The 27,631-nt window shown below is 45.1% G+C and overlaps 1 protein-coding gene across 7 annotated transcripts; it reads right to left on the bottom strand.

Moving 5' to 3' along the window:
• Positions 1-815: 815 nt before the first annotated feature.
• On the bottom strand, positions 816-27,631 carry TSC22D2 (TSC22 domain family member 2). Of its 7 annotated transcripts, XR_010744340.1 has the most exons (5): positions 25,098-27,631; positions 11,566-11,637; positions 10,965-11,473; positions 3,044-3,095; positions 2,212-2,297 (listed from the first exon to the last, which is right to left on the bottom strand). XR_010744340.1 is itself a non-coding variant. In XM_066325646.1 (4 exons), the coding sequence occupies exons 1-4, from the start codon at positions 27,074-27,076 to the stop codon at positions 2,073-2,075; spliced, it is 2,328 nt and encodes a 775-aa protein (XP_066181743.1). In that variant the 5' UTR covers positions 27,077-27,627; the 3' UTR covers positions 816-2,072. The 7 variants fall into 7 exon arrangements, 4 of the variants coding, with proteins under 4 accessions (XP_066181743.1, XP_066181742.1, XP_066181745.1 ...); XM_066325646.1 differs by lacking the exon at positions 10,965-11,473 and having other exon boundaries at positions 816-2,297; positions 25,098-27,627; XM_066325645.1 differs by lacking the exons at positions 10,965-11,473; positions 11,566-11,637 and adding an exon at positions 5,962-6,048 and having other exon boundaries at positions 816-2,297; positions 25,098-27,627.

Raw genomic sequence — 27,631 nt, 5'->3', positions numbered from 1 at the left:
TTTGTCCCTTTTGTCTTCCTTTACCAGTATCATCCTCACTGCACAGCTGGAGCAAACCACTGAGGGCACTGGAGAGGAAAAACACACAGCTACTGGAGTATTTTGCTTCCTAATCTATGTGCACTAAGGTCTCACAGCCGTGCTCACAGCACAGGGGTGCAAGCAGGCAGAAAACACCAACCCACACCTCATGGGAAGATTATTTTGGTGTTATTTCAGCAAGAACTTTTTAATAAGCACAGAACACGTGGTTGGTCTGAGCAGTGCTGAACTGATGCTTACCACAAAGGAGGAGATGCTTCTCAGTTTCCAGGCCATTGACATCTCTTTGAGATCTGAACACACCAAAACTTGCAGTTGCCAATGTTTCTTCTCTTTTAACTTAGACATAAACCCGAGCAGAGTTAGAGCTGCTAAGGGCTCAAGTCAGATGTGCTAAGGTGCTGAGGCAGACATTCACAGCAGTGACTCAGCAGGCCCAAGTGTTTATTTAGAGCCAACAGAGCAAACCCAAACCCCTCAAGCAGCCACCTACCGCACCAGGAGATACTTCTCCTAGGAGAGAAGAAACCAGTCTGTTGCACAAGAAGTGGTAACCCTGGGATTGTTCTATTACTGCCTCACTGACACTGAATTTCTCCACTTTGTTCAGAAAAGAGCTACTGAATTTAATTATACTGCAACAACATCTACAGCCAAAAAAGTCAACAAAACTGGTTTAATTTCAGAAAATGTGTTAAAATATATATATATTTGTACATCAATTTGACACACTGCATTAGTTTACACAAATGATGGTCTTTCTTGAAACTGTATTTATGAAATGTACATTTTTAATTTAAATACTCAGTATACACTGCATTTAATCTGCATGTTGCATTTATTAAATACATTAAATCTGCAATGTAACAAAACGTTTTCTGCATACGAAATTCAAAACACCATTTTAAATGAACAAAAGATGGCTCACTTCATTTATTTGTTTTAACAACTAGTGCCTAGCACACTAGCTTAGCTCCACCAACACCAGCTGTTCTTTCTCTTTATTGACATTGTTCACAGACTAGTACATATTACACTAAGAGTGCTGGATAAAAACATGAGGTACGGAAGTGGTTCAAAGATTACAGGTCATGCAGATCATGCGAGACAGCAAAGAAAGTTGTGAATGAGAAAACACTAAATAAAAAATACATAAAGAGTGTGCATTATAAAATAAAAAAAAAAAAAAGAAAAACCAAACCAAAACAAAAAACCAACAACCAACTCAATTACACAGCTTTGCTTCTTTGGTTACAAAGTAGGTTGAACAATTTCACAGCTTTTTATTCCCACCCAAAAAAACCAAACCAAAAACGAAATGTCAAAAAGCAGAGGAATCATGGCCCCTTTCTCTCTATTAGAAAGTAGAAACAGAAATGAGCAAAGTTTTCTTCATCAAAATAGCCCATCACTTATTTATTATATCACAAGGACTGGTGACTACCTGTACAGATGCACTATGGTCTTCATACTTACACTCTATACAAAATTTACATTCAAGCTGGATCTTTACTACCGTAAATAAATACCAAAGGTCAATTGCCATTAGTGTTAGAAATATGCCAGGATTCTTTGTTCAATTATTGCCTAGACATTGTATCTATTAACGCAATCCCATCTATCATTTTACCCATACAGACATTTATTAAAAAAAAAAAAATTTCAAAAGTTCTGTGACATTGTTCATGTACATTATGAAAATAGCAGCCCTGTAATAAATAAAACAAATAAATGAAACTAACATAGGCAAATGTTACTTATATGAAAAGAACAGTGGCTCTGAAGAGGAATTGTTGCTCCTTACCAGACAGCAAGGCTCAAAGCAGCCCAGGAGCAAGGGGAACCTCAGAGAGCCACCCGAGCTCCAGCAGCCCGGGGAGGACGCCAGGCTCCAGCGGGCAGCCAGGAGCGGGGACACGGCCCAGCCTGCGGCCACAGCGGCAGGGGCAGCTCTGGGAGGGTGATTGTCTAATACTGAGAAGGCCAAACACACGAGAGAAGCAGGCTGCTGGCACAGGGACGGGGCGGGCTCACGCCGAGGAGACGTTGGGCTGCGCGGGCTGCGCCGGCGACGTGCTACTGGGGGCGGCCTGCTGGCTGGACAGCTGGGATAACTGATCGTTGTTGGAAAGGGATTTCAACAGTGCATTTTCTCGTTCAAGTAAAGAGTTTCTTTCAACTAATTCTTTTATTTGTTCCTTCAGGACTTCCACTTCTTCTCTCACTGCATACATCAAATGGCTTTTCACTAGATCCTGCAAGGAACAAGTGGACAGTTAGATCACAGAAAAGAACAGTTTCCTTCACCCCAGCCCCAGGAATTACTGGTACGGCTTTCACTGCAGTAAGCCTGGAAAAACAAAGCACTCAGCACGAAAAATTTATGAATAAATCAGCCTTTGAGTACAAACAACCCAGCCCTTTTGTGAAGTGGGCCTGGTATCAAAAGCTTTGTCTCCAGCACTCCAGTCACTTCAGTTGTGTGGAAGCCAAGGACGAGAATGGCACCTCAGCTCCTGAGACGGAAAGCACCAGCTCTGATGCTGCGACCTGGGGTATGGGTCACTGAGGTGTATGAGAACCAAACCAACAAGAAAGCTTTTACATCACCAGAAGCAAAAATCCAGCAGCTCTAACTGAAGCTGAGCAGAGTGTTAAGGATGGCATACCTCACCCTTCAGAAAAACCAGAAATGAACTTGGCTAGAGTAACAGACTGAGATATGCACTATATTTTCAGCACTCCTTCAAGTTCAATCACCTTGTTCACAGCAATTTGTAAGAAAATAGACTGAAAAACATTTCTGGGCGAGCAGTAAAAGCAATAATGGTTTGTGGTCATCCATAGTTCATACAGCAAATGCTTTTTTCAATTGACATTCTCAGTCTGACCCACTTGGAGGGATATCACAGCCTCACAGAAACACAATACAGCAGGAAACTTATGCTCAGTGATGAATCACATTAATGCTATTAGAAATAACAACTGATATTTTACTTACCATTGCCTGTTCTATTTTGTTGTCAATGGCAACAACACTTGCACCAGATGCACTGTAAATAGAATGAGAAAAGTCTGTGAGTGTTATTGTATCACTCGGGTAAAACTATGCACCTGCAGGACTCCTGGATCATACTGTCACTGGCAGGCTGAAGCTTAGAGTAAAAATTCAGTAGACATTCACAGGGAGGTGTCCCATGTCCCTCCTAGCCCTCACCCCATCCAGCTGTGACTCACAGGAAACACTGCTCCTTCAATCTATACCTTCTCATACTGGGCTTGTGACACCCAGAACCATAAAAATGCACTATAATAAACACTGAATCAATTGCTTTGATTCCTGGCCTCATTTTCCAGCTTTCTTCACTGAGGAAAACAAGAATTCATGGGATATTAATGGGATTCTTACCACCAGCACTATTTCTTCCAAACTGTCTTTGTAAAGCAATGAAAAAAAAAATACTATGATAGTATTTTTTTCCCTGGATTCACTTGAGTCTACCTTCCACATAAGGAGCTTCTGGCTCAGCACTGCCCCTGCAGCCTGTGGCAGCCACCAGCAGGAGGGCAAGACACGACCTGAGCCCCGTGGCCACTTCATGGCTCCCAGAGAATCCTCCCTGGATCCTGTGTGATAGCTGACAAACACAAGGCCCTGGGTCACAGCTAGGGCCAGGCTTGTTCTACACTGGTACAGAATGTCCACCAGCACACTTCAGTACACCGTGAGGTGTGTATTTACTGTGCCAACAAGATCCCAAACTGCATCTCTGAATCCTGCCTGACAGAAATCCAGCCCTTAATTGCTAGGGTCTGTTTCCATGTCATGCCACAAGCACACAAGCCAGTCCCTCACTCGCAGCTCTGGAGCTGGGATTTCAGCAGGCTGGGGTGTCCCTGTCCTCCCACAGACTCTGGTGTCTCTGTTCAGAGAGGAGCTGCAGCTCTCCCCAGGCCCTGCTCAGAGAGAGGAGCTGCAGCTCTCCCCAGGCCCTGCTCAGGGACAGGAGCTGCAGCTCTCCCCAGTCCCTGCCTGGAGAGAGGAGCTGCAGCTCTCCCCAGTCCCTGGGGCTCAGAGAGAGGAGCTGCAGCTCTCCCTAGATCCTGGCCGGAGAGGAGCTGCAGCTCTCCCCAGTCCCTGCAGCTCTCCCCAGGGCACACAGGGCTGCAGCCCGCAGCAGCCATCTCCCCTGCCAGCTCTCAGGGTCCCATCTCTCACCCAGCTGTGTGACACAGACAGCAGTTCCTGGGCAGTGACAGCTGCTGATAACACTCCCAGCCATGGACATGGCTATCAGCAGCGTGCAGCCACGTTTAGTAGAGTTAACACGGGGAAAACGCAAGGGTTGCAGTCATGCCGGAAAACTCATCTCACTGCAATTGTGCAACACACCAAAACCAAGTGTTAGGGAAAAAAAGCACTCAAGGCTTTTTACAAAGAGTATGCTCTTTGCTCAGTGTGCTCAGCAGTACTAGTCACAGATGTGAAACACAGCTCAGCTCCTGAAGAGTGATACTGGCCAGAGAAGTTAATCTAGTACCAGCACCGGGCTTTTACAAGCACAGGGCATCAGGTTTGCAGAGACTAAGGGAGTAACAGCCTCCATTTCTACAAGTAAATCCTGAAACCCAAACCAAAAGTGCTGAACACCCATTTCAGAAGAAAATTGTTCCAGTCTCTTACTGTCTTCTAAGCATCTTTCAAACCCTAAACCTCCTCAGAATAAAAGCTATTTGTAACTCATGCCAAGGGAAGTATTCCTTTCCATGTTGAATTAACCTGCACCAGACTCATCTGGCACAGTCAGAAGCATCTGTGTTCATGAACCACAAAACCCCAAGACTCTATGTCCTCTCACAGTCCTTCATGGACACCACTCTACAGGTCAGATGAGGCAGCTCTAAGAGGTAACAACAAGGGGACAATTAAAGCAAACACCACACTTGGCAGTGGCATCTACTTTCCCATCTTTGCAGCACAATCACACAACTTTGTCAATACCCATTACTCAAACTTGAGATTGGAACTTTGTTCCCCTATCCCCATTTCAGCTATTTTGTAGTGTGATTATTTTAAAAAATAAACCCCAGTACATCACTCCAAGTAAAGGCAATTCAAGCAGTTCCATGAGAAAGACAGGCAGCCTTCCCTCAGCTTCCCAAAGAGCTGTATCTGTGTGGGGTACTGCAGAGGCATCTTTCCTGTGTGTACCTCATCCCTGAGCTCCCCTCTGCCTGCTGGAACTGTTCCTCCCTGGAGCATGACTGGAGTGAGCCAGGGAAACCACTGCTTTACCACACATACCCCACACGTGACACCACACCAGCGGTGCTGGAAGCTCTAAGTAGCTTATACACTATTTTGTGATGTTCTTGCTGCCCTCATCCGCAGAGCAGCTGTGCTAAGACTGAAATGCTGAGTCTGGATTGCAGCCCTGCACACATCCCAACACCCCTCCCAACTGCAGCAGGCAGAGGCTGGGACCACAGAGACCCCCACTCACCACCCAGGAGAAGCTCCACACTGACAGAGGGTGCCTCAGTTTGCTGTCAGGATAAAACCTAAAGGCTGACTACACTCCATGTCACTTTCTAAAAGCAGGTGAGAATTAGATGTTATGGCAGCACAATTCCCATATGATTTTGTTTTCATTCATCTGACAGCTCTCCCAACACCAAGCAGCTCCTGTAGGACATGCACGAGCAGAGCCCTCCAGTGATAGCTACTCTCATGGGAAACTCCAAACGTGCTGCCAAAACTTAAAATTTTGTACTTTTCTCAAATGCTAAACTCTTGACATCAAATTCCAGTTTGCATAAAAACATTTTATCCCATGGCTGCAGAATGACATTTATGAATACAATCCAGTCCTTATGAAAAGGCCAGGAAGAAACTCAAAACAAATCTCTTAAACAAGCCTTTTTGGATGACTGAATGGAGAGAGAGTCTGACACATTCTGTGAGTGCACCATCCACAGTAGAGCCAATGCCCCAAATTGCAAATCCTGGAATTAGAAGAGGAAAACCACCATTTAGCTCTCGTAAAAAAAGACCAATTACTGATTGCTCCAAGAGCTACAGAAGTCTGACAATTATTGTCAAAATTGCAAAAAAAAATCCACATCAAGTACCACTGGGCAGATGAAGGGGTGCATTAGGCATGTAATATTTGTTTTCAACAGTAAAACTCCCACCCCACACTGAGCTTCTGCAGCCCACCAAGTATCAAACAGATACACTGAACAGGGCACACTTCATTTTGACTTGGACCTCCCAGTTAAGGTCATGTCAATGAAGGCTCTACCCAAAAAGATGTCATACTGGTACACCAAATTCACGCTGAAGCCCACAAGGTACACGGCAAGATTTACTGACAGCAAAACCAAAGATCCCCCCAAGCACAGTTCGCCATTCCCAGAGATGGATGGTAAACCCAGTGCTCTCCTACCTTAAACTACAGGTAGACAAAACCCCTTTTGTCAGAGAAACCCTCGTTTCAGTTTTAAATCCTCATTTTCAGCTGAAGTTTAAAAAAATCTCAGTGTCTTTTGCTTTACCTATGCAATTGTCTTTACCTCAGCTGACAAGTTCTTTCACTTTTCCTCTTCTGGGAGGAGGGGGAGCTGAGCAAGTGGCTGCATGGGGCTTAGAGCCGGCAGGATGAAACCAAGACAGTCCTTCTTGGCACCCAGGACGGGGCTGGAAGGGTTTGAGATAAGGACAGATTTGACTGGGATGTTCTAGATTGGATGGATAGCTGCTCCTGCTGTGCAGCTATTGCCTGGATGCTCCTGTGCCTGCCATGGGCTTGCCTGCCTGAGTGTGGCAGAGCCCATTGCTGGTTAGTGGCCACATTGCACTCTCACTGCTGCCCCAGTGCTCTTATCACCTCACTGCCATGCCTGGAACACTTGATAACAGCCACTAGCATGTGCCTGGGCTGGCAGGTGCCCAGGGCAGCCACACTGGGCAGGCTGGAGCTCCAGCCAGAAGGACTGTGACCGTGGATGAGTCAAGGGGCAGCAGCGACAGAGCTGCAGCCCTGGAGAACCCCGGCACAGGAGCAGGTGGTGCCCGAAGGGGGCCAAGCTGTCCTGGGACATCTGCACTGCAACAGGCTCCTGGCAGAACCCAGGGCCCAGTGGAAAGAGAAGTGCACACTGGAGCAGATGTGCTCCTGACAGACTGACCCTGTGGGAAGGACCCAGTGGTGCTGCAGCCCACGGGAAGGAGCCAGCCTGGAGAAGTTCAGGCAGGACTGTCTCTGTGGGTGCTATGCTAGAGCAGGGGACAGTGTGGGACTGCCCTGCAGTGTGTGCTGAAGACCACAGCGAGGAAGGCTGCAGGACCCAACCTGACTCAGCTTTGGTCTCCAACAGCTCCACACACACCTCTCCTGTCCTGAGTGATGAGAGATGAGAGATGGAGAGATGGAGCCCAAAATCACAGACTAAACCATCTCAGTGGACATCTGTGGACAATTTGCAGGCCAGGTGCAGAGAGTGCAGGAATGACACCTATGTATTAGAGCGGAGGATGGAAGGGGAGGTGGTGGTGGTTAAGGAGGCTGGACAGTGTGTGACCTGAGCATCAGGCAAACAGTACGGAATAAAGGGAATGGAACAGTATGGAATAATGTGCTGCACTGGGCTGGGATAGAGGTAATTTCCTCCACTGTAAGTAGTATGGGTTGTGATTTGGATTTGCACAGAAAATGGTGTTTGTTATTGCTGAGAAGCACTTGCTTGCACAACACCAGGCCTTTTCTGCTTCTCATACAAAAAAGGTTTACGTCTTAATGTTAACTTGCTAATGGCCACAGGAAAATTTAACCTTCAACATCACCTCATATTCACAGGCACCAAGATCCATTTCAATTTTTAATCCAACAAGTGCTACTGCAATCAGTGTGATATTTTCACCATCAATGTCATTAGATACAACTATCATCCTTCCAAGACACATGCTCTGAACTTCAAAATTCTAGGTAAAAAAGACTAAGAATCAAACGTCAAAGGTATATGCAGCTTAATTCATTCTGTATGCCTAGAAAAAGCATTGTTCATTTTTACGTATTTCACAGACCTCAGTAATATGTGTATTTTATGCCAATGCTGGATACATTAGAATTACACAGAGCCTACTTTGGCACAGTCAAGCACTAGACTACGTAATAGTGCTTCACACCTAAATGAGACTGAAGTCCTACTGACTGGATAATGTTAGCTAATTCTGAAGCTTTTCAGACAGTAACAGAACATTCTGTGTACAGCTGTATTGATGATTATCTGTGTACTACTATCCTAAGGAATTTCTTGACTTTATTGACACCAAGTTATCTCTCAAAAGACTGTCATAATGCAGGAGTTTCCTTGCTTTTTAGATACATAAAATGTATCACACCTCACAGCTGATCCTACAGGGCAGAGGACGTGAGACACCAAAGCTCTGTCCAACAGCCTCTGCAAGACAAATCCTCCGGAAAAGAACCACAGGTACTTCACTTTAAGTGGGAAAGGTGTTACAAATGGTCTGACAGACATGCCCAAGCAAAGTGACCACCCTAGCTTTTCTCTCTTTTGCTGTTATTTCTTTGAATCAAATCATCAATCAACCTTTCTGTAAACACCTGTATGGTAGGCTGGAGCGTTCCCACTTGTTTTGCTTACAAGTGAGTGAAAGCCCTGTGGTCATTTATTCTTTCCCCTCACTGTTTACTCATTTATGAGCTACTGTCTTACACTGGTTGAGCTATTCAGTCTATCCAGAGAAATCTTTTCTATTCTTGAAAGAGTTAAGGCGTATTTAATTAGCCACCATCATTAACAGATTTTCTGATAGCGTCCCAATGCAATCCAATCACCTATCCAGCCTGGAAAGAGGACCTGTGTGAGTATCACAGACTTCCACTATTTTTCTATGTCAAAGCCATTTGAGAATGTGTGATAACCTGAGGCTCTGAATTCACCACCTCAGCAGCTCCTACACACACTTTATGAGTTCATTTATACTGCGAAGGTTTAATGCTTCACAAATAAATTCAGTGGAAACATAAATCCTACTACTTTCAATTCAAATTTACCAATAATGTCTGTGCTTTAGGCAGACCCACCTAAAGCTGGCATGGCAGCTTCACTGTGCAAACACAACCCAGGCCCAGAAAAGCAATCACTCAGACTCACATCAATATGCCAAGAAGCCACTGTTCCCCTTCTTAAACCACACCAGTTGAAAAGACCAACATATGAGACTTGTGCCTTCAGCAACACCTGTGTGAGCACTGTGCAAGAAAGCATCTCTGCTAATGTGTCAGTAACAACCAGTATCTCCTTAACACTTACTGGTTTGTCACCAGCACTCTCTTCCTGCCACAGTGTGTTGGTGGAAAATAAAATAGTTTCTATCACTGGACTAATTCAGCAATCTCTTGTTCTCTACTGAAGTATCATGCAGCTAGCCCTTCTGATTTCAGCAGGTCCCCAGACATAGCTACTCATAGGGGAATAATCCATATTTGTTAGAAAAAATACTAGAATTACACAGAAATAGTTTTTGTTTACACCAAGGTCTCCTAAGCCAAGCCCCTCAGGTTCACAAAGTACTTCAGAAAGAGCTGCAAAATGTAATGAAGAGTTCACTGCCAGCAGACTCACAGTGCTGGTGCTCTGCAGTGTGTCATGCCCCCGTTTTGTGATGGGCAAACAAAGGATTCTGAGGAAGTCACACGAGCTCACTGTTTCCACAGCAGCAATTTCTCTTTCCCACACCAGAGATGACAAAAAAAAGCCCCACATCTTGCTGTTGTTCCAGCTCCATCCTGCCAGGGCTCCCACAACCAGCTGAACTGCTCACTGACGCCCCTGGCACCCCTGCCACTACCTTTTACTGGAAGTTTATAGCTGAAAGCTTCTCAGCTTCAGTCATCCAGTGAAGGAAAGCTGCCTAAAGTGATCTTAAAACCTGGTAACTGCAGTATAAACACAAAACCTGCAAAACCCTGTCAAAGACTTTAGTATTAGAATGGATTTTAAGTTGAAAACATGCATCCATCCTGATGAATTTCATTCTAGTTCTCACAAATGTTTGTTTTTACCACACAGATTTTACCAGCAAAGATGCAAGGTTATTGTAAAGGCAATAATTTACATTCTTCTACCTGAGTTTAACGTTCTTCTGCATCCCACATTCCCAGCATTTGCTTCAGGCATTGTACACAAACCTCAGACTTGTGAAGCCTCCATCTTAATAATTCATTATGTGATTTTAGGGTTTTTTGAATTACCTTCTTCATCTTAAGACTTATTTTGAGGCATGAAAGTAGAGAAACAGCTAAAGGCTAGAACACAAAGTGACCTTTTGGTCTACAAACCAAATGTGTACTCTAAGCCCTGAAGTTTGTTCCAGTGAAATAACAAAGTCCTTGAAACCTAAATACCAACTCTGTTCCATAAATACAGGGAAGCAGTATCATCTAGAGCTTAATGCAAAAACATAAATTTGTCCAACTTTCTGCTGAAAAAGGAAGATGTGCTCTGAAACTGAGCTTAATGCCAGCACCCCAGCAATACAACATATTTTTTTTAAGAAACACTTAGCATTAGTTATAGCCTTCATCATTGTGCAGTATACAAACTGTTGCCAAGCAAACTTTAAAAGATTCAGTTGAGCTGTGCAAGTTGAGAAGCCTTTCAAGTCAAATACAGCCAAGACAGTGATGAAATGGTTATCAATACTTCAACAGCCAAACAAAATTTACATTCTACACAGCTTGTTAAGCAGAAGTTTTGACAAGCCAGAGCAGCACAAAGCATTAAATCACATCACTAGGACTTTGACTTAATGCTGAAAAAAAAAATCCCTCAAAAATCATTAAAGCACAGGAAAGAAACAGTTTGCAGCTACTGACAAATTAGTAATGCACTTCTCTCAAGTTCTATCCATGCCATGTAAGACTGTTGCACTTGACTGCAGTTTCTCACCATGAGTTCAATGCTAACTTAGGTGAACTGTGACAAGGACAAAGTAAATCTCCGATTTCCACACCCAGCTTTACTTGAGCAGAATGAAAAGTAAGCCAGAAAGCTTCTTTTCCTGGTTTAAAGATAGAAATATCTTAACTTTGCCAAAATTGTGTTTAAACATAGTATTTTCATGATGTGTTTTCTGATACAGGACTCAACGCCAAAAAGTTTCCTCTTTTGGAGAAGGAAACTATCAGTATTTTGGTAAAGGTCAGCTAGGAGCTGACTAGCATTAAACTCTGAGCTTACACGTCATGTATGATACATGCATAATGGAAGGAGGAAGAAAAGAAGTCACGTGGTATTTTTAGAGTTTAGTTCCATGTTTCAGCACAAATATTTCACTTCCATGACCGCTTTCACCTCTTCAAACTGCAGAAGCCCAGTATGGAGTTGACAGGCAGCAGTTCTGTGCAAACACAAACAATGAGGAACTCGCAGAGAGCAAAGCAGTTCATGCATACCTCAGCATGTATGCATTCCATACTCAAGCATCCATACCTATCCCAGGTGGCCTTTGACTCGTGTAACTTGTTGAAATGGAACGCTTGGTAGAATGCAGTTGACGGATTCCTATGAGATCCAAGAATCAGACAGACATATTGAAAATGGGTACGTAATAAAAACACCAACTCTCTTAATTCAACCTGCATTACAAAGTGAATTAGCTGTCCAGACAGGTTAAAATAATGTCTGCAAGGCCCTGCTGTTTCTATGGCTTTGTATTAAGGACACAAGGATGCAAAACAAAATAGTAATTCTCCAGCTCTATGGATGTTCAGGCTATATCAAGCACAAAGATGAGACTGTAAGGCCAACAACGAGCATCTCCCACCCTGCTGGCAATGCTGTAGAGGATTAGCTGACCACTACCCCAATGCCAAACAAACCTAAAGCCAAGAGACACCTTTACCATTTTTGGTATGTCCCAAACTACCTCTGCACACAGTACCCAGTGTTTCCATCCTACTTAGCCCCCTGCTTTATACTCAGAACAGATGATTCCTCCAAGGGGACCTGGAAGTCAGAGCTCAATATGTCACATTCAAAGTACGACAGATCAAGTTACAACTGAAAAACAGAACCAGCTAGAAATGAAAAACGGAATGTCAACTACCTTCGTAAGCACCTCTCAGTCACCTTCCCACTTCCCCTTCCTGAGGTGTGAGAAGGCAAGAGCTGCTGGAGGCCCCTGGCCATGCACTCATCAGCGGGCTCTCACAGGCCCAGAGCACAGTAACCCTGCTGAAAACCCCACATATGGCCACATTCCAGCACCAAAGCCCTGAGGCAGCCCCACGAGGGCAACTGTACTGCCAGTGTAATTAGAAAATCTTCTCCAAAGTTTCATCTGAAGGTTTGTTGTGAACTAGATAATGGATGACACACACAGTTCTCTGCTGCCAGTGGCTGCAGCAGTGTTACTCTGAAGCTTAGAAACTCCCTTCCTCAAGCTGCTCATCCTCATGTGGGCAGAGCTACACCAGCCCTAGAGACAAATGCAACAACCTTGCTGAAAAAATCATCAGAAATGCACACATAACTTCAAATTCCTTTTGGAAGCAGTTTTTATATGAGAAGTTTATATCAACATTAGAAGTACAGGTATCAATCCCTTTTATAAGTTTAGGGCATGAATATTTCTAAAAACAACTGCCTTTAAGTTAATTGAAGTACAATTACTGTGTAGTAAAAATCACATAAACCCCCCCAAAACATCACAGAAGCCGTACCATAACAAAACACTAGCAGAAGTAATTAGATTCTCACGGCATGTGTATACCAAAAACCTTGTAAAGGACAATGATCAGGCATGATCAGGAAGTGCCTGAATTTAAAGTGTCCATCACTCCTTTTCCCACCTTCAGCACTGCACTCTTCAAAAGAAATAAAAAAAAAAAAAATCCATGCGAGTCTGGAATTTAGCTTAAAACTTTTTAGAGAGGTTGCTTGAACAAAACTGATAAACACCACACTCCTATGCTGGTAACATCCACATCTTCCTAAGAAACACTGCACACAACTCAAGTGATTACAGGAAGAGCAACACAATAGCTAAAGGACATTTGTGTAATAGGAATTCACATGTGGAAAACAAATGCCTTGTGTAGATCTAGAGAGCACTCCTTTGCTGAGAGGAAAGCCCAGGCTCTTCTTTCTAAGGCAGCTGTCAGGAGTATGTACAGCCCCTTCCTCAGAATGAGGCTGTAAACAGAAAGTCATTTAACTGCCAAGAAAAATTTACCTGTAGTATATAAAGCCATGTTGCTACTGTTAGGTATAAAAAGTGGTTTATAACCACACAGCACGTATTTCTTATGGTCTATTTTTATACTGATATCCTCCATGCTCTATATTTTTTAACTATTCTTAAGCAAGCATGTAAAAGATATGAAAAAGTTTTCCTTATTGGATTCTCATTTCTAAGCCCTAGTGTTGAAATTGCCTTTGCATTACTTCAGACAAGTAAGAGAACCTTTTCTACTCCATAGCTATATATTTTAAAAATAATTAATGGGAGTGTGTGTACCTAAACAGGAAAAGCAAATCCACAGCAGCAGCATGAATGATGCCTCACATGCAGATCTGAACTAATATGACTGAGTTTCAGACTGCTGAGGCATCTAGTTTAACCATAAGAAACAGTGAAAGGTTAGAGAATGGCTAAAAATGCCTTTCTGTTTGCAGAAACAACTGAGAAAACAGCTTACAGAGCAGTAAAACCTGGCCTGCTGCCGTTGTGCCACAGCTGGAGCCCACAAGTCCTCCTGACACTGCCCTGAGGGACTGCAAGGACAGCCTGGACCAGAGAAGCAGATTGCCTGTGTCTCCTCCCCAGCAGCCTGCCAGCTCTGAGGCCAAGGCTCAGTCCCAGTCCTCAGCAGACTGACACAGTGGAACCGAGTGCCAGACAGGACAGGAATGCCTCAGACACTGACCCAGAGAAAAGGCAACCACCTACCCTCCACAGAAGGTACTCCAGAACTCCTCTTCCTCCATCTCTGCTGAGAGAGACCAAGCATCCCCGAGGGTACACAGGCTGCATTTCACTCTCAGACTATGACAGACAACCAGCTTAGTAAATTTAACATTCAAAGTGTCTCTCAGGTGGCCAAAATGCCTCCATGTCCCTACAGAAAGTCATACAATACATACTGCATTTATGTCCTTTGGAAGCTCATGAATGCAAATATTCACAACTTACTCCCATGCTCTAGTTTCTAAGAACAGTTTTCAAGCAACAGAAAATTTGATCCAAATTTAAAGGAGAACTTACTCAGTTCTCTGTGTGCCCAGGACATCAAGCTGTCCCTTTAAAAGGGAAGCCTAGACCTCATCCCGAGTCTCACATCACAGCTGAAAGTGTATCCTCCCACTGCCATTCATCAGGACAAAAGCCAAATACAAACTTCACCCTCGAGAGCTCTTTTCACTAGAAACCATGCCTGTGAAAGCTGCTAAACCATCAAGTATACAGACAAATGCCTTTGAGTTCAAGTAATGATACTGGCTTTGGACTGGATCAGCCTGACATACAGCTGCTGCTGCACAGATGCCTTTTTACCACCTACTTCCTTTGAAAGAAATAGTAACATCATTGCTCATGAACAAGTTTCAGCCTTCAAACCTCAGCAATTGAGGGCAACAAGAAGAACACATGAAAAACAGCACCTTTTTCCCCAAATAAAAAATTCATACCACCTCAGACAGTTCTCTCTCAACCTCATTGAGTTATTTTCTTAAGGTTTGAGAACAGGAATGATGCAAAACATTCAAAAGGTCTAAGCACCTGTCTTTGAAGAATATGAAAACAACAGGTCAGACAATCCATGCTCAATACCTCTAAAGAAAACCAAAGAAGAACAGAAGCACATATTTATTACCCAGACAGCAGCAAGCTCACATGGGTAACCTTTACAGAAGCTCACTTTAGCCAAAATTCTGAGAACAATTAACAGATCTCACACAGAAAGCCACAGGAGATTGTGACCATGTCATAAAATGAGTTGAGCTTTTAACCACCTTGCATGACATTTTTGTTGGTAAGAGCTTGGCTCATACAAAGCAAGGCCACCATTGGCAACTACTCAGTGCACGTGGCTCTCCAGAGTGCAGTGGAAGGATCATTCATCAGTGCTCTCCCAAGGTCTCCTCCCAGTGTGTTATGGGATGCTTTAATCCATCACTTGGGCAGTGGAGTACAACTATCTCAACACCTGCCGATGATCTGCAACACTCTGGATAGCAGGAATAAAATTCAGGAAGATCTTGCCCAATTGGAGCAACGGTCTGAAATAAAAAGGGTGCAATTCAATATGGGTAAGGGGGAAGGAGCAAGCTCTGGTAGCAATAATCAGCTGCACAAGTACAAAACATGAGCAGCTGACTGCAATTCTACAGAAAAGAATCTAAACAGAATTTAAAAAATAAAAGCCTTGCAAGGGTGTCAAACCTCTACACAGGATGTACAGAGAGTAACTGAAATCTTGCTTTATTCAGCCTGAGCCCTCAGCTCCAATGTCATGGCCAGGTTTGGGTAGCAGCTCTCCAGAAGGGTATATGGCTACCTATTCTCGTAACCCTGATCCTAGAAGTAAGGTCATTAATCATGCAGTAATGCATCAGTAGGATGGGGAAGTCAACACCTTCCAGCTCCCATCCCTTGCACAGAGCTATAGGAGCTGGGCATTTTGCCCAAAAATGTGTTCTTTGGTCACATTTATCAAAGGAAGCACACTAGTGGAACTCTGCATCTGTGCAGCTGCTACAGAGCCAGAACTGAATCAAGCACTTGAAGAAAGAAGTGATGCAAAGAGATCTTGGAGAGGGAATGAACAAACTAACATATTCAGCCCTTTTTAACATCAGAATCACTACTGAATAGGTAAGACACCCAACAGTAAGGTAAGCATACGTTCTGAGCTCAAGAGAACTGTCACCATACACAGATGTGTTTGTGCACTAAAGGACAATGAATTAATCCCTCCTTAGCATCTGAAGTTTATAAAAGATTGGATGTACTTTCAGCCAGAAGTATTTCAAACCCAAGGGCTGTTTACTGGGGTACTGAGTGCAACAGGGACTGATTACAACTGGTCTCAAAATTACAGCACTTGGCAGGGTTCATCTGGGACCAGGGACTTGATGGTCACTTGATCACCATTTACCAGGGAACTTGCAGCACAGTTTACGGCATTTTGAGATGATGTTTACACTTGTAACAGAATTCCTTCTCCTTTTAAAAGACATTTCACTTTATTTTTAGCACCTACTATTTAAAGCAGCTGCAACTTTGAATGAGCTTTCTTACACAAGACTCAATCCACAGAACAGTAACTGGAGCACAAACCTTTGCAGGAGAAAACTGACAGGGACTAAATGTGGGGGAGCCAATGCAAAATTAAGGAAAATAACATCTCAAGTTCTGAAGTGATGTGTTTAAATTGCATATTCTGTTCAGGCAGTTTCTTAAAACCATTATACTTGCTATACATACCTTAAAAGACCAGCAAGAATTCCAAGCTCTAACACAGTTTTAGGTGCATTCCAGCTACAGGTAAGAGGAAAGGCTGATTCAGCGACCAACCCACATGACAGTTTCAGGGACAATGGCTCTCAAACACCACAATGGATTTAAAGGGGTTTCACAGGCTACCACAAAATAAAAATATTGTAATAGCATAGAGAAAGCACACTGCAGGGAACTGATCTTCACTAGAAAACCCAAAACCAGTAGCCCATATTTCTTCACTTTGCTCTCAAAAGAAGATTTTGGAAAATGATTTCCAGCAGTGACTAGAAGTCTCTAAGAAGGAAATGCAGACAATTATCACAAATACAGAGTATGAAGTCTGGCAGAGGCATTTCATTGATCACTTGCCTGCTCTGTTGAAATGCTGGCATCATCCTTCCTCTGCTCTGGGTGGGCTTAAATATTTAAAAACAACACCAAGAATATTTTTAAACCCCTACCAATGCTACAATTACTTGTTTTACATAATTATCTGATTTTAATAAGTAATTAAAAATAATAAAAAACATTTCATTATTACCTGTACTGGGTAATAACCAAACACTATTTCTGAAGGAGCTTTGATGAAGAGTTCAAACAGTCAATTCCAGTATGGCTATTTAATACTAATCATAGAAAGAACACAACAACCTTCTAAGTATCTTCTCATTCCTGATTTCAACAGCTGCAGCTCAAAACTCTGGGGCCCAGTTCTCTTGGGTCCCACAGATCAGTCCCCAGGTCTCAGGAGCGCTGCACAAACTGTAATCCTACCAGTGTGATGGTTTCCAGGATGCAGTAATGACCCTTTCCATCCTCAACACGCTGTTTTCCCACTTCCCAAAGGCAGGCTCAGTGCACTCCTGTCCCAGCCAGGCACCCCACGGCCCTCCTGCTCCTCCTGTCCCAGACACCTTAATTAACACACCACCTGCTAATGAAGCACGGCTGTTCTGTGAAGGCTGTCAGGGCTGTCAGTCAGGCTGAACTTTATTACATCATCTTTCAAACTGTCTGAGGACTAATCTGAGGGCTTCTGCTCTTAAAACAAAACATGTAACAAGTGTAAGGTTTCTTGTACTAATGATTTGTCTTCTCACTGATGTAGTGAACCTTCAGTTCTTGGAGGGAGGATACAGACCTAAGTAGTTCACATGAAACACAGCTTGGCTTCCAGGGGAAAAAAAAATCTGCAGCAGATTACATTTTCAGAGAGAAACTTAGTGATTACAAGCTGGTAACAGCAATGCAGAATCTCTGCCTGATCTAGTCAGGGATTCTTGCCTCTATCAAGTAGTTTTCAAGAAAAGCCACAGAAAAACTCACGAATATTACCCACGTTTGAGAGAACCAAGACAAGTTTAAAAAAAAAGCCAAAAGCAAACAAAGTCTTGTTGAAAAAAATGCCCATGGTCTCAACAAACACCTTGAACACCACTTCACATGGGATGGAGCCCTTCAGCATCCACAGATATCTGCCAAAGAATATCACAATGCCATGATACTCTCCTACACACAATCCCATGCAAGAGAGCAAGCTCTGAGCACTCCTACCCAGCAGACCCTGATACGCTGGTATAAAGGCTGGAGCAAAATAATAAACTCAGCATTTCTGAAATATAAAGATCCACATTTGCTAGTATTGCATTACAGAGCCAAAAATCTGCAAAACCTCTCAAAAGTATTGACTTCTATACAAGATGGCTGGTATGTATGAACATGTTACTGAAGATGAACAGGCTCCTGCTGCCTGTGATGCCCACAAAACCTAATTTCACAACACAGTGATGAAGAGCAAGCTGCCTGTGATTTCTGGTGAAAGTGGCCCTACATAGTGGAACAGGACTTGAAAACTCATCCTCAAATAAAACTGCACTAAAATGAGATTTTTTTTTCCCCATTAAGTTGCAGTGACAACACTTTCAGCTATTTCAGTCATCTATAAATACAAAAGGCTCCTGTTTTTTTGACAACAAAATATTTCAGTATCTGTGGAGGGGAGAAAAAAAAAAAGAGTGGATAAAACAGCTTCATGCAGACACAGACAAATCCCACCTGTCCCACTCATGTGATAATGGTCAGGAATGCATCTATAAGCAAACGTTTCAAATTACACACTTAGCTTTAAAAAGAGATGTTAGATCCTAGGCCATATATGGCATGGTTATTTCCACAGTATATTATAAACCAGTCTGCCTTCTCACACCATTTAGAAAGTCTCTACCCCTCAAGTTTCAGGCCAGCCTACACTGTCAGTGGGTGCTCACCACTTAGTTTAGAGAAAAAGTATTTTTAAAAATGGATTTGTAGGGCTGGTCAAGGTATTTACAGGCCTTGCACCCACCAAAGAGTGTTCTATATAGGACACATTCCCCAGAGTTCTCATCTACACCCCTACAAAAATAGCCAAAATAACTCGATGGAGAAGCAAGCAGGGGGTTTTAACCCTCATTTCTGACCACCCCATCCTCTACTGGATATTAAATCTGCTTGAGATGGATGCAGAAGCTTCAGACACCTCGCTGAAAGCCGTACCACCAGCTATCCAACCCACACGGCTCCCCTGGCAGCTCACACACCCTCATCCCCTCCCAGACTGGAGGGGCAGGACTCTGCCCTCCCTGCCGAGGGTGGGTGGTATCCTGGGCTGCACAAGGCAAAGTCCAGCAGCTGGAGGGCAGGGATCCCTCTGCTCAGCACTGCTGAGGCCACACCTGCAGGGCTGTGCCCTCATCCCCCTTCCAGTTTGTAACCTTTCCTTGTAGCAGACAAAGGCGCCAGCTGTCAGTGCCACAGGCAGCTGACACCTCTCCAGGGCACTAATTAATATTTCTGCCTTCTCTCTGCACTGACAAACCACTCAGGCAAGCTGTCACAATCCAAATGCATCCTTCGTAGCTTCAAAGGGAGAACAGATATACACATTCTTGGACTAATTTTGCTTTCCTTGACAAAGAAAATTAAGACAAGCATCCAGCTGTCCTTCATGTGGCCAAGTAAGTCACCTGCCCTGCCCGAGTAAAAATAGATCATCCCATAAGGCAAAGATTTCCTGGCACTTAATACACATTTGTATTTATGAAGTGTTAAGTTTAAAGATAGAATAATTTTAAAGAGGAATGAAAGTACAGTCTTACTCTGCACTTCAAGTGACCTCTTACGTCTGCAGAATCTTCTCAGAAGACAGTGGCTTTAGCAGTTACTATAAATAATTCTATCTTTATACTTTGTCAAATATAGGAATAAAAGCAGACACCTGTGCCTGACAATCTAGATTTATTGAACAGAACCATCCAGATGTACTTTAGCAGGAGGAATCTCACAGAAGTCTCTTAAGGAATCATTGCCAACACATAAAACACAAACAAGGTTTGCACTTCTCCTGAGCAACAGAAACTGCCAATTGCCAGCTTTAAAGCAGGAAAACTAATATACACCCTCAACATGCAACAGACTGATAACTCAAATATCCAGTACAGTAACTGGGAGTAACTCCTCTTTACAAAGTGTCACCTGAAGTCATAAAAATTATCACCATCTCCTATAAAAATGCAGCCTCAGAAAACTTTCAGCCCTTCTGGAGTCTGAGAGCAGTTTGGTAGTCCTACCTTCTCAAAACATCCAAATACTTCAGTATTCAGCTTTTAACAAGAAGTTAAAAATAGCTTCCATAAAACATATGCTGTTATTTCTGCCATACAGACAGCATTCAGAACCAGCTATGGAACATTTGCACTCTTCTGTAGGGGACGAGGAAAAAATTAACCCCCATCAGCTGAGCAGAACACTGGGGAGTCTGAGACACAGGGAACCTCTCCTGTCAGGGCTGGTCACTGCAGGCTTTAAAACAAGCTGAACAGTATCACTGTCAATTTCTTTCAACTATTCTCCTATTTCCTCCTTTTAGTAACTCTCTCACCTAAAACACTTGTATCTCATTAATTTTAAGAATGTACCCACTCCTCCTTAACGAAGGCATTTGAATGTTTAAACTGGGAAACAGTACTGTCAAGCAAGTAACCAGTTTTGTTTAGCTATCCTGCACCACTCCAAAACTGACTGCACAGCACAACAGGCTTTCTACCAGTCAGAAACTCATGCAGTGCTGCAGTAACCTTTGGTAATTTTTGTTATAGAAGGTACAGCAAGCAGTGAACACAACCAACTGGAGTTTCTTCGCATTAACCATCATTTGCTGCCATGAGCTGCAATGGTGACTCCAGAAGTCCCAGCTCAGTTTTCAAACTGTCAGACCAAAGGATCTCCAGGCTCTGGAGCGTGTCTGTCCAGGTGCCATTCTCACCTGCCTCCACACACACTTGCAAACACAGGCCTTCAGGAGGCGAGCTGAGAACAAACTGCAGCTATAGGAGAGCTCAAACCTCTACAAAGTTTATGAAGAAGGTGAAGAAAGGAATAACACTGAGTACTAATGCAATTCAAGTACCATGTACTTGTATGTATTTGCAGAATATTTACTATTTTCCTTAGGAGCACAATAAAATATGTATCTAGGGCAACACTTAACTGGGCATGGGATCACTTTTGTCCTTATGTGATGAACATGGTCTCAAGAGCACAGCTCTCCCAGCAGTTAGTGCTCCATACCAATATGTGATTTAGCTGAGCTGGGAGACACGCTGTGGAGAGCCCTGCACAATCGGGTTCTCAGCAGCTCAGCTGCCAGAGCTGCCAGTTCACAATTGCAGCCATTCATTTGTGTTCCTGGAATACAGCCGCAACAGTTCAGGCCGGTCAGTTATCTCTGGAAAATGATCTATACTCTGCTCCTTTTCCAACAACCCCAGTAATATTTTGCCCCCAAAGTCTGCCAAACATGTAGGAGGTTTGAACAAGCTTTCTCAGTAACATTCTTTTAACAGAAGCAACATATTTCTTTTCCTCCAAGAGCCAAAATAAAGTTATTAAGCCAGATGAAATATTCTGCGTGTCAATTACAAATCTGTGTATACATGGGCATAAGGGTAAGCAGAGAACCTGACACACACCAATACCAAATTCCTCTCAGGTGCTCAAGCTTCCCTCCCTCCAAAATATCAACACTAATGCTGAAGTCCAACAAAAGAAGAGCCAGACTAATTTTGAAACCTAGTTCTAATTGTCTTTTTTACACCATTAGTATTTTTCAGGCTCCTTGTTTGAGGCAGCAATACTCCCATCTGCCTCAGTACCAGTACTAGTTCCTCCATCCTTTAATACTGCTGCAGTTTATTTAATTTGCAGCCACATTTAAAGAGAAAAAATAATACTGTGTTATGCTGTAAATATTTCATAACTTTCACACAACTATTTCTCCTTTTTAAGAGCTTAGCAATTTGGACACATCAACTGAACTACTGGCTTTGCTTTTCAAGGAAGGTGTGACACACCAAAGGATTTTTTCTTTTTCATTCTTCTGGACTACCTATCCACCCTTTCTTCCTCCCCCAGACAAGATTTTCTAATTAACTGATTCTTCACTGTTCATCAAGTCAATGCAAGAAAACACGGTTTTTTACAGACTACTGTCAAAGTGTACTGGACTATGGGAACAGGAAATTAAAAGTCTTTGGGCAATGGCTTGGAAGAAAATAATCTATAAAGAGCTCTCTTTATATATCACGCTAGATCACCTCCACCCCTAGTAACCTTAGATGCTGATTGGTTTAAAAGAGCAGACTAGAAGACAGGAGTAATACAAAACACTTATTTTCAGAAATACATTAACCAACTTTTTACATCATGTTTACTTTATTGCTGATGTGCTGCTTTCAAAGAATTTCCATCTTAACTATTTTACCTTTAAAACAGTTCCTCTTCATATTGAGACTGGTGAGTGACTTTCCAGACAAATCCAGGGTACTGAGAGCTATACACTACTCCTTGATGAGTCACTGTTTTAGAAGATGACTACAGGAGAATGATCTACACAAGTCTGTGAAGCTCCAAGTATGTGCAAATACTGAAGTATAACTGAAGGTGGCAGAAAAAAATGTAGATACCTGCCTAAACACTGAGCCCCCTTTCTGGGGATGTTACACATTAATAGTAGGAAAGACAAAGAGAAAAATGCTTTCCACAGATTTACAGCTTCAGTGACCACCAAGTAACCCCTCTGAACTGAGCTGTGTGCGAACTTCCTGGACCAGTCAGCAAAAGCCATGACTCATGATGTATCAGCTCCCTTTTCGCCTTAATAGCTTTATCAGTGTCAACCCCCATCCTATTAATGACACTTGAAGGTCTTCATTAACTATTTCACCACTGATTCCAGTAGATAGGGCAGCTGGGCAAAGCCCAGGGGAGTAGTGGCACAATTTTAATGGCTGGAAAGAGGAAAAAAGCAGGACCAAGAATAGAACAGCAGACAAGGAGGAGACAGTTTTACAATAAAGCCTTCTTAGAGAATAGCACAAATAAAAACCAAGAGTTAGAACAGCCTTAACAAGCTGCTAGGTTTTCACTCTCACCTTTCCGTGTCTGAGGCCAGTGGAAGTCAGGCTACGGCAGGAAGTCAGGGGAGCAAAGACTAAACTTTGATCTACTGTCTCTATATCGATCTCCTACGTTATGTATGAAGTCTAGGTCTCTTTAAGGTGAGCTTTCATGGCTAACCAGGATCACCTTCCCAGCTGGGAAAGGCTCTCACACCACACATGTGCTCCTGGCTTTCTGACAACCCAGCACACGGCACAGTTTTATCACCCAGTGCAGAAGCTGACAAATGACACAGAGGCACTCCTTCACTGATAACCAGACATTAGTTTCTCTACTGAGCACCACAGCACGCCCTGGTATAAAGAGCACATTGCATCCCAGATCCCAGTTCCATTTCTTACTCAGGTCTCATGGCAAAGTATGTGAAAGAGTCTCTTTAGACATGAACACCACGTAAAGCACCATTGCAAGGTGGCAAGTTCAAGGACTAAACTAGAAAACTAACTTTAAAAATCATTGTTCTGGTAAGAGCACCAAGAACTGATTCACTGGAGTGCCATACAAAGTTAGATGCCCTTAATTTGAATAAGCAGGACAAGTTTTTCTCTATCTTTACACAGAAGCGATTCCCTTGTCATCAAATGCAAAATGCATTCCTTTCTTTCAGATTCCTGAATCAACAGAATGACTAAACACCAGACAAATCACCTCAAAAAACACTGAGCTATGAAAAGAACCCACCAGCTTGAAATCTAGCCTTATTTGCACAAGGCACTTTGTCAGCCAAGTTAGCAATGCTCTTAAGGTAGGCAAATTGCAAATAAATTTTAAACTTTTAAACTTTTTCTTTGACCAGTTTAATCAGAACCAGCAGAGGTTTCCAAACCATGTTTTTTCCTTGCAGAAAAGCACAGCAGTTACTTTCTCAGACACAGTGTCAGCCAGCTGCAGTGAGCACAGGCCTGCATTAAACCTGCCTGAACTCTCCAAGCATCCACTTTGAGGTGCTCTCTCCACCCACTGCACCTCAACCCCACAGACACAGCTGCTTCACTAAAACATGCTCAAAACAACACTGACTACATTATCTTAATGTCTGGTGCTATCCCAAGGTGAGGGAAGACTTACAGAGAAATTCACCACAAGACCTACTCACAATGGCCCAATGCCTGCTTTTAAAAACAAATATATTCCCTTCCTCCAAAATGCAGCAGTACTGACAGTAAATGCTGGGACTTAAATTCAGTGCTCAAACACTGTTTGATTCTTCTTTCCCTCAAAGAAGTCAATCAAGTGGGTTTGGCCTTCAGAGCAGTCGGAGGTGTCTATGGGAACAGCAGCCACACACCCACTCCCTCTCTCAGGCCCTCTCAGGAGCCTGCTCACACCACACCCCTCTGCTACAACTCACAGCTCCAAATCACTTTCCAATTCCAAAAAAACTCACTGTAAGGTTGTACTTCCCACGTGTCCACATCTTTGCCCAAGCAGTGTCTGTTTTCTCAGTACAAAGGACCATTCTCTGCAGAGCTTTCCCTGTATACAGACTTGCACACAAGCCCACATCCAAGTGCAGGTACTTTCCCTACTGACACTATAAAGCGCTAACTCCAAAGCAGGATAAAAATCAAGAATCTGTGTTAAAAGCTCTGAGATACACCACACAGATTTAACACTGCAATACAGTGTCATTTGAACCCAGCTGTCATTGAAGTGTTTTATAATGCATTCAAGAAAAAGGAGAGAACAGCCCTTCACACATCCTGAGCCACCGGCTACAGAAACACAGCTTCCAGTCTTTGACTTTGAAGAGGTCATATTATTCGGGCATTAGGCAGTTCAGGATACTTTGTACCCTATTTTGTGAGAAAAGTAGTCACACTCACACTCTGCAAAAAACCAAGTACAACTCACTACCGACCTAAATACTTTGCTATCGTTTGCACTCTTAAAATTTAGTCCAGATGAACCTCAGCATGACTTTCTGAAAACATGAATTTACAAAAAACACTTGGCAATAACTTGAACTTTTTTCCCCCCTAAAAATACAGATTTTTTTATGGCATTATAAAATAATTCATACCTGTCTTCATCACCATCAACAGGAATGGGTATGCCAAAAACAGAGCTAGCAAGACTGTTCATTGGAGTACTTGCAGGTAACTGAAGAGGATTTGCTAGAGTGTCTGGAATGGGAGGCTTCACAAGAGGTTTATTTTCAGCTATAAGAGAAAGTGGTGGCTGAGGTAGGGGTTCCGATTTTCTTCTAGTATCATCGATCTGGCCTGCTAAGGACTGGGCCTGGGTCTGAAACTGTCCGAGGCTGGCCTGAGGCAGACTGGCGGGGGCGCTGGGCGCACCTTGCATCATCGAGTGTCCGACGTGCTGGGACTGCACCGCGCCAGCGCTTCTGCTGACAGGAGGGTGGCTCGTCAGCTGGGACTGCACCAGCGTAGCAGGGACGTTTGGCATAGTAACAGAAGCTGTGGTGGACACACTAGGCACACTTGTACCGGGCACAACCGCAGGCACGCTCTGAACTCCGGGGACCACAGCGTGGGGAGCACCAGGCACTCCTGACACTTGACTGCTCGCCCCCATCGGATGCTGAGTCACAGATTTCTGTTGCACAACCCCGGTATGTCCAAGGCCTGGCTGCACCACACCTGCGGGCTGTGGGATGGCAGGCTGACCGGCCTGTGCCTGGCCACTCTGCAACAACCCCGAGCCCTGTGCGACCGCTTCGCTGGGCTGCGCCGACACCCCCAGCACTGCCGCTCCCACGGGTGAGGGGTTCTGGCCCGTCACCTGCCCCGCAGCAAGGCTGGAGGCCACAGTACTTGGAGCAGAGCTCGTAGTAGCCTGCTGAATAGCTCCTTGAGACTGCATAATTGTCATGTGCTGCATGTATTCAGCCTGCCCAGGAGGCTGCGTCGGCAGTAGATGCACTGGTGGAATCTGGGACTGAGAATAAGCAAATTGTTGAGGCTGAGTCACCGGTACGTTTGCCTGCTGCACCTGCTGCTGGGCCACAGGAATGCTTGACTGCCCTACTGTCACATTTGGAGATGCCATGCCTTTCCCGTTGGGTCCAGCCTGTGAAACACCCTGTGGATTTACCTGTGGCTGTGGCTGCTGTGGCACTATCAATTGCTGACTTGCTCCCGAAGCCCCAGAAAACACAGGCTGAGCAGTACTCTGAGGCACGGCCCCACCTACGGGCTGTTGCGGCTGCTGCTGTTGCCCAATGACAAAATTAGGTTGCTGTAGAGAGGACTGGTTCATTTTCTCTGTCTGAAGCAGCTGTGACACAGCAGCCAGGGAGCTGTCAGCTATAGAATCGGGGCCATGGGCTGACGCCGGCAAAGCCGAGATCACAACAGAACCTCCTGTGGCACCAAGGCCACTGTCCCTCTCTTGAGCAGCCTGCTCGAAGGTGCTGCTGTGCCTAATGCAATCTCCAGTCCTGCCCAGAACACCACCACCATCCGAGTCCCGGTCATAGTACTCCATACACGTCCATCGGCCTCGCCTGTAGGGCTCCCCAGTACCATGGTCCAGCTTGATCACCCTGAAGCGTGAGCTGCACGCGGCAGCCGCCGTCTGAGACATGGCCCCGGGGGCGGCGGCTGCAGGAGGCCCTGTGGAGGGCAGGGCAGCCTGAGCACCGCTGCCGCCCCCCACGGCGGTGCCCGCGGCAACAGCTGGCAGGGGCACAGCCGAACTTTTGGGCACAGCCCCCCCGTTGGGGCCTGCAGCCACCCCAGCGGCAGCTACGGCCAGCTGCCCGTCCAAAAGGAGATTGGGAGAGACGTTGCTGGGAGTTTCGGCCTCGCCCACGTTGTTGAGAGTCTCTTCGGAGGAGCTCCGCTCGCAGACGTCCTCGGGGCCGTAGTCGGTGGCTCGGGAAACATCAAATATTTCAGAAGACACGTCCTCCGTGCGGGACTCATCCGGGTCATCCAGGCTCTCGGTGTCCTCGGTGATGCTGCTGGCCACCTGCGCCGTGGTCACGCTGGTGATCTGGAAGCAGCTCTTCTTCTTGGCCGGCATCTTGGACATGTTGCCTCCGCAGGAAGGCGTTCGGCCGGCCGTGGCGAGGGGAGCGGGCCGCTGGGGCGGGCTGTCACGGCGTGCCGGCCGGGCCCCCGGCGCTACCGTACATCCTCCGGCGGCTTCCTGCGGCGGGCGGGGGGCGGCGGGGCTCCTCCTCTTCCTCCCTATCCGCAGCCCTCTTCCCGCGGCCGGGCCTCCCTCTCCTCCCTGCCGCCGCTCCGAGCGCCCCGCGGCTTCCTGCGGGCCGCAGCAGCGGGCCCGCGGCCCGCCCCGCGCGAGGGGCCCCGCGCTGGCCGGCCGAGGCCCAGGCGGCCCCGTGTCCCCCCCCCCCCCGCCGCTGTCTCCGCGCTCTACCTGGAGACCAGCGCCAGGCGCATCCTGCTCGCAACCGGCCCGCGGGCTCGCCCCACGGGCAAACCCCCGCCGCGGGCGGGGTGCCGGGGCCGCGGCGGCCCGGGGAGCGGCGCTCAGCGGCCGCGGGCGGGCGGACCCGCTGCGCTGCGCCGGCCCCGGAGCTCCCGGAGCGCGGTAGGGCCGCGGCTCCTCTCGCCCAAGATGGGG

This window comes from Sylvia atricapilla, chromosome 10 (genome assembly GCF_009819655.1).
Source record: "Sylvia atricapilla isolate bSylAtr1 chromosome 10, bSylAtr1.pri, whole genome shotgun sequence".
NCBI lineage: Eukaryota > Metazoa > Chordata > Aves > Passeriformes > Sylviidae > Sylvia > Sylvia atricapilla.
Note: the sequence above shows the minus strand (reverse complement) of the source record. Positions and strands in the feature narration are given on the sequence as shown.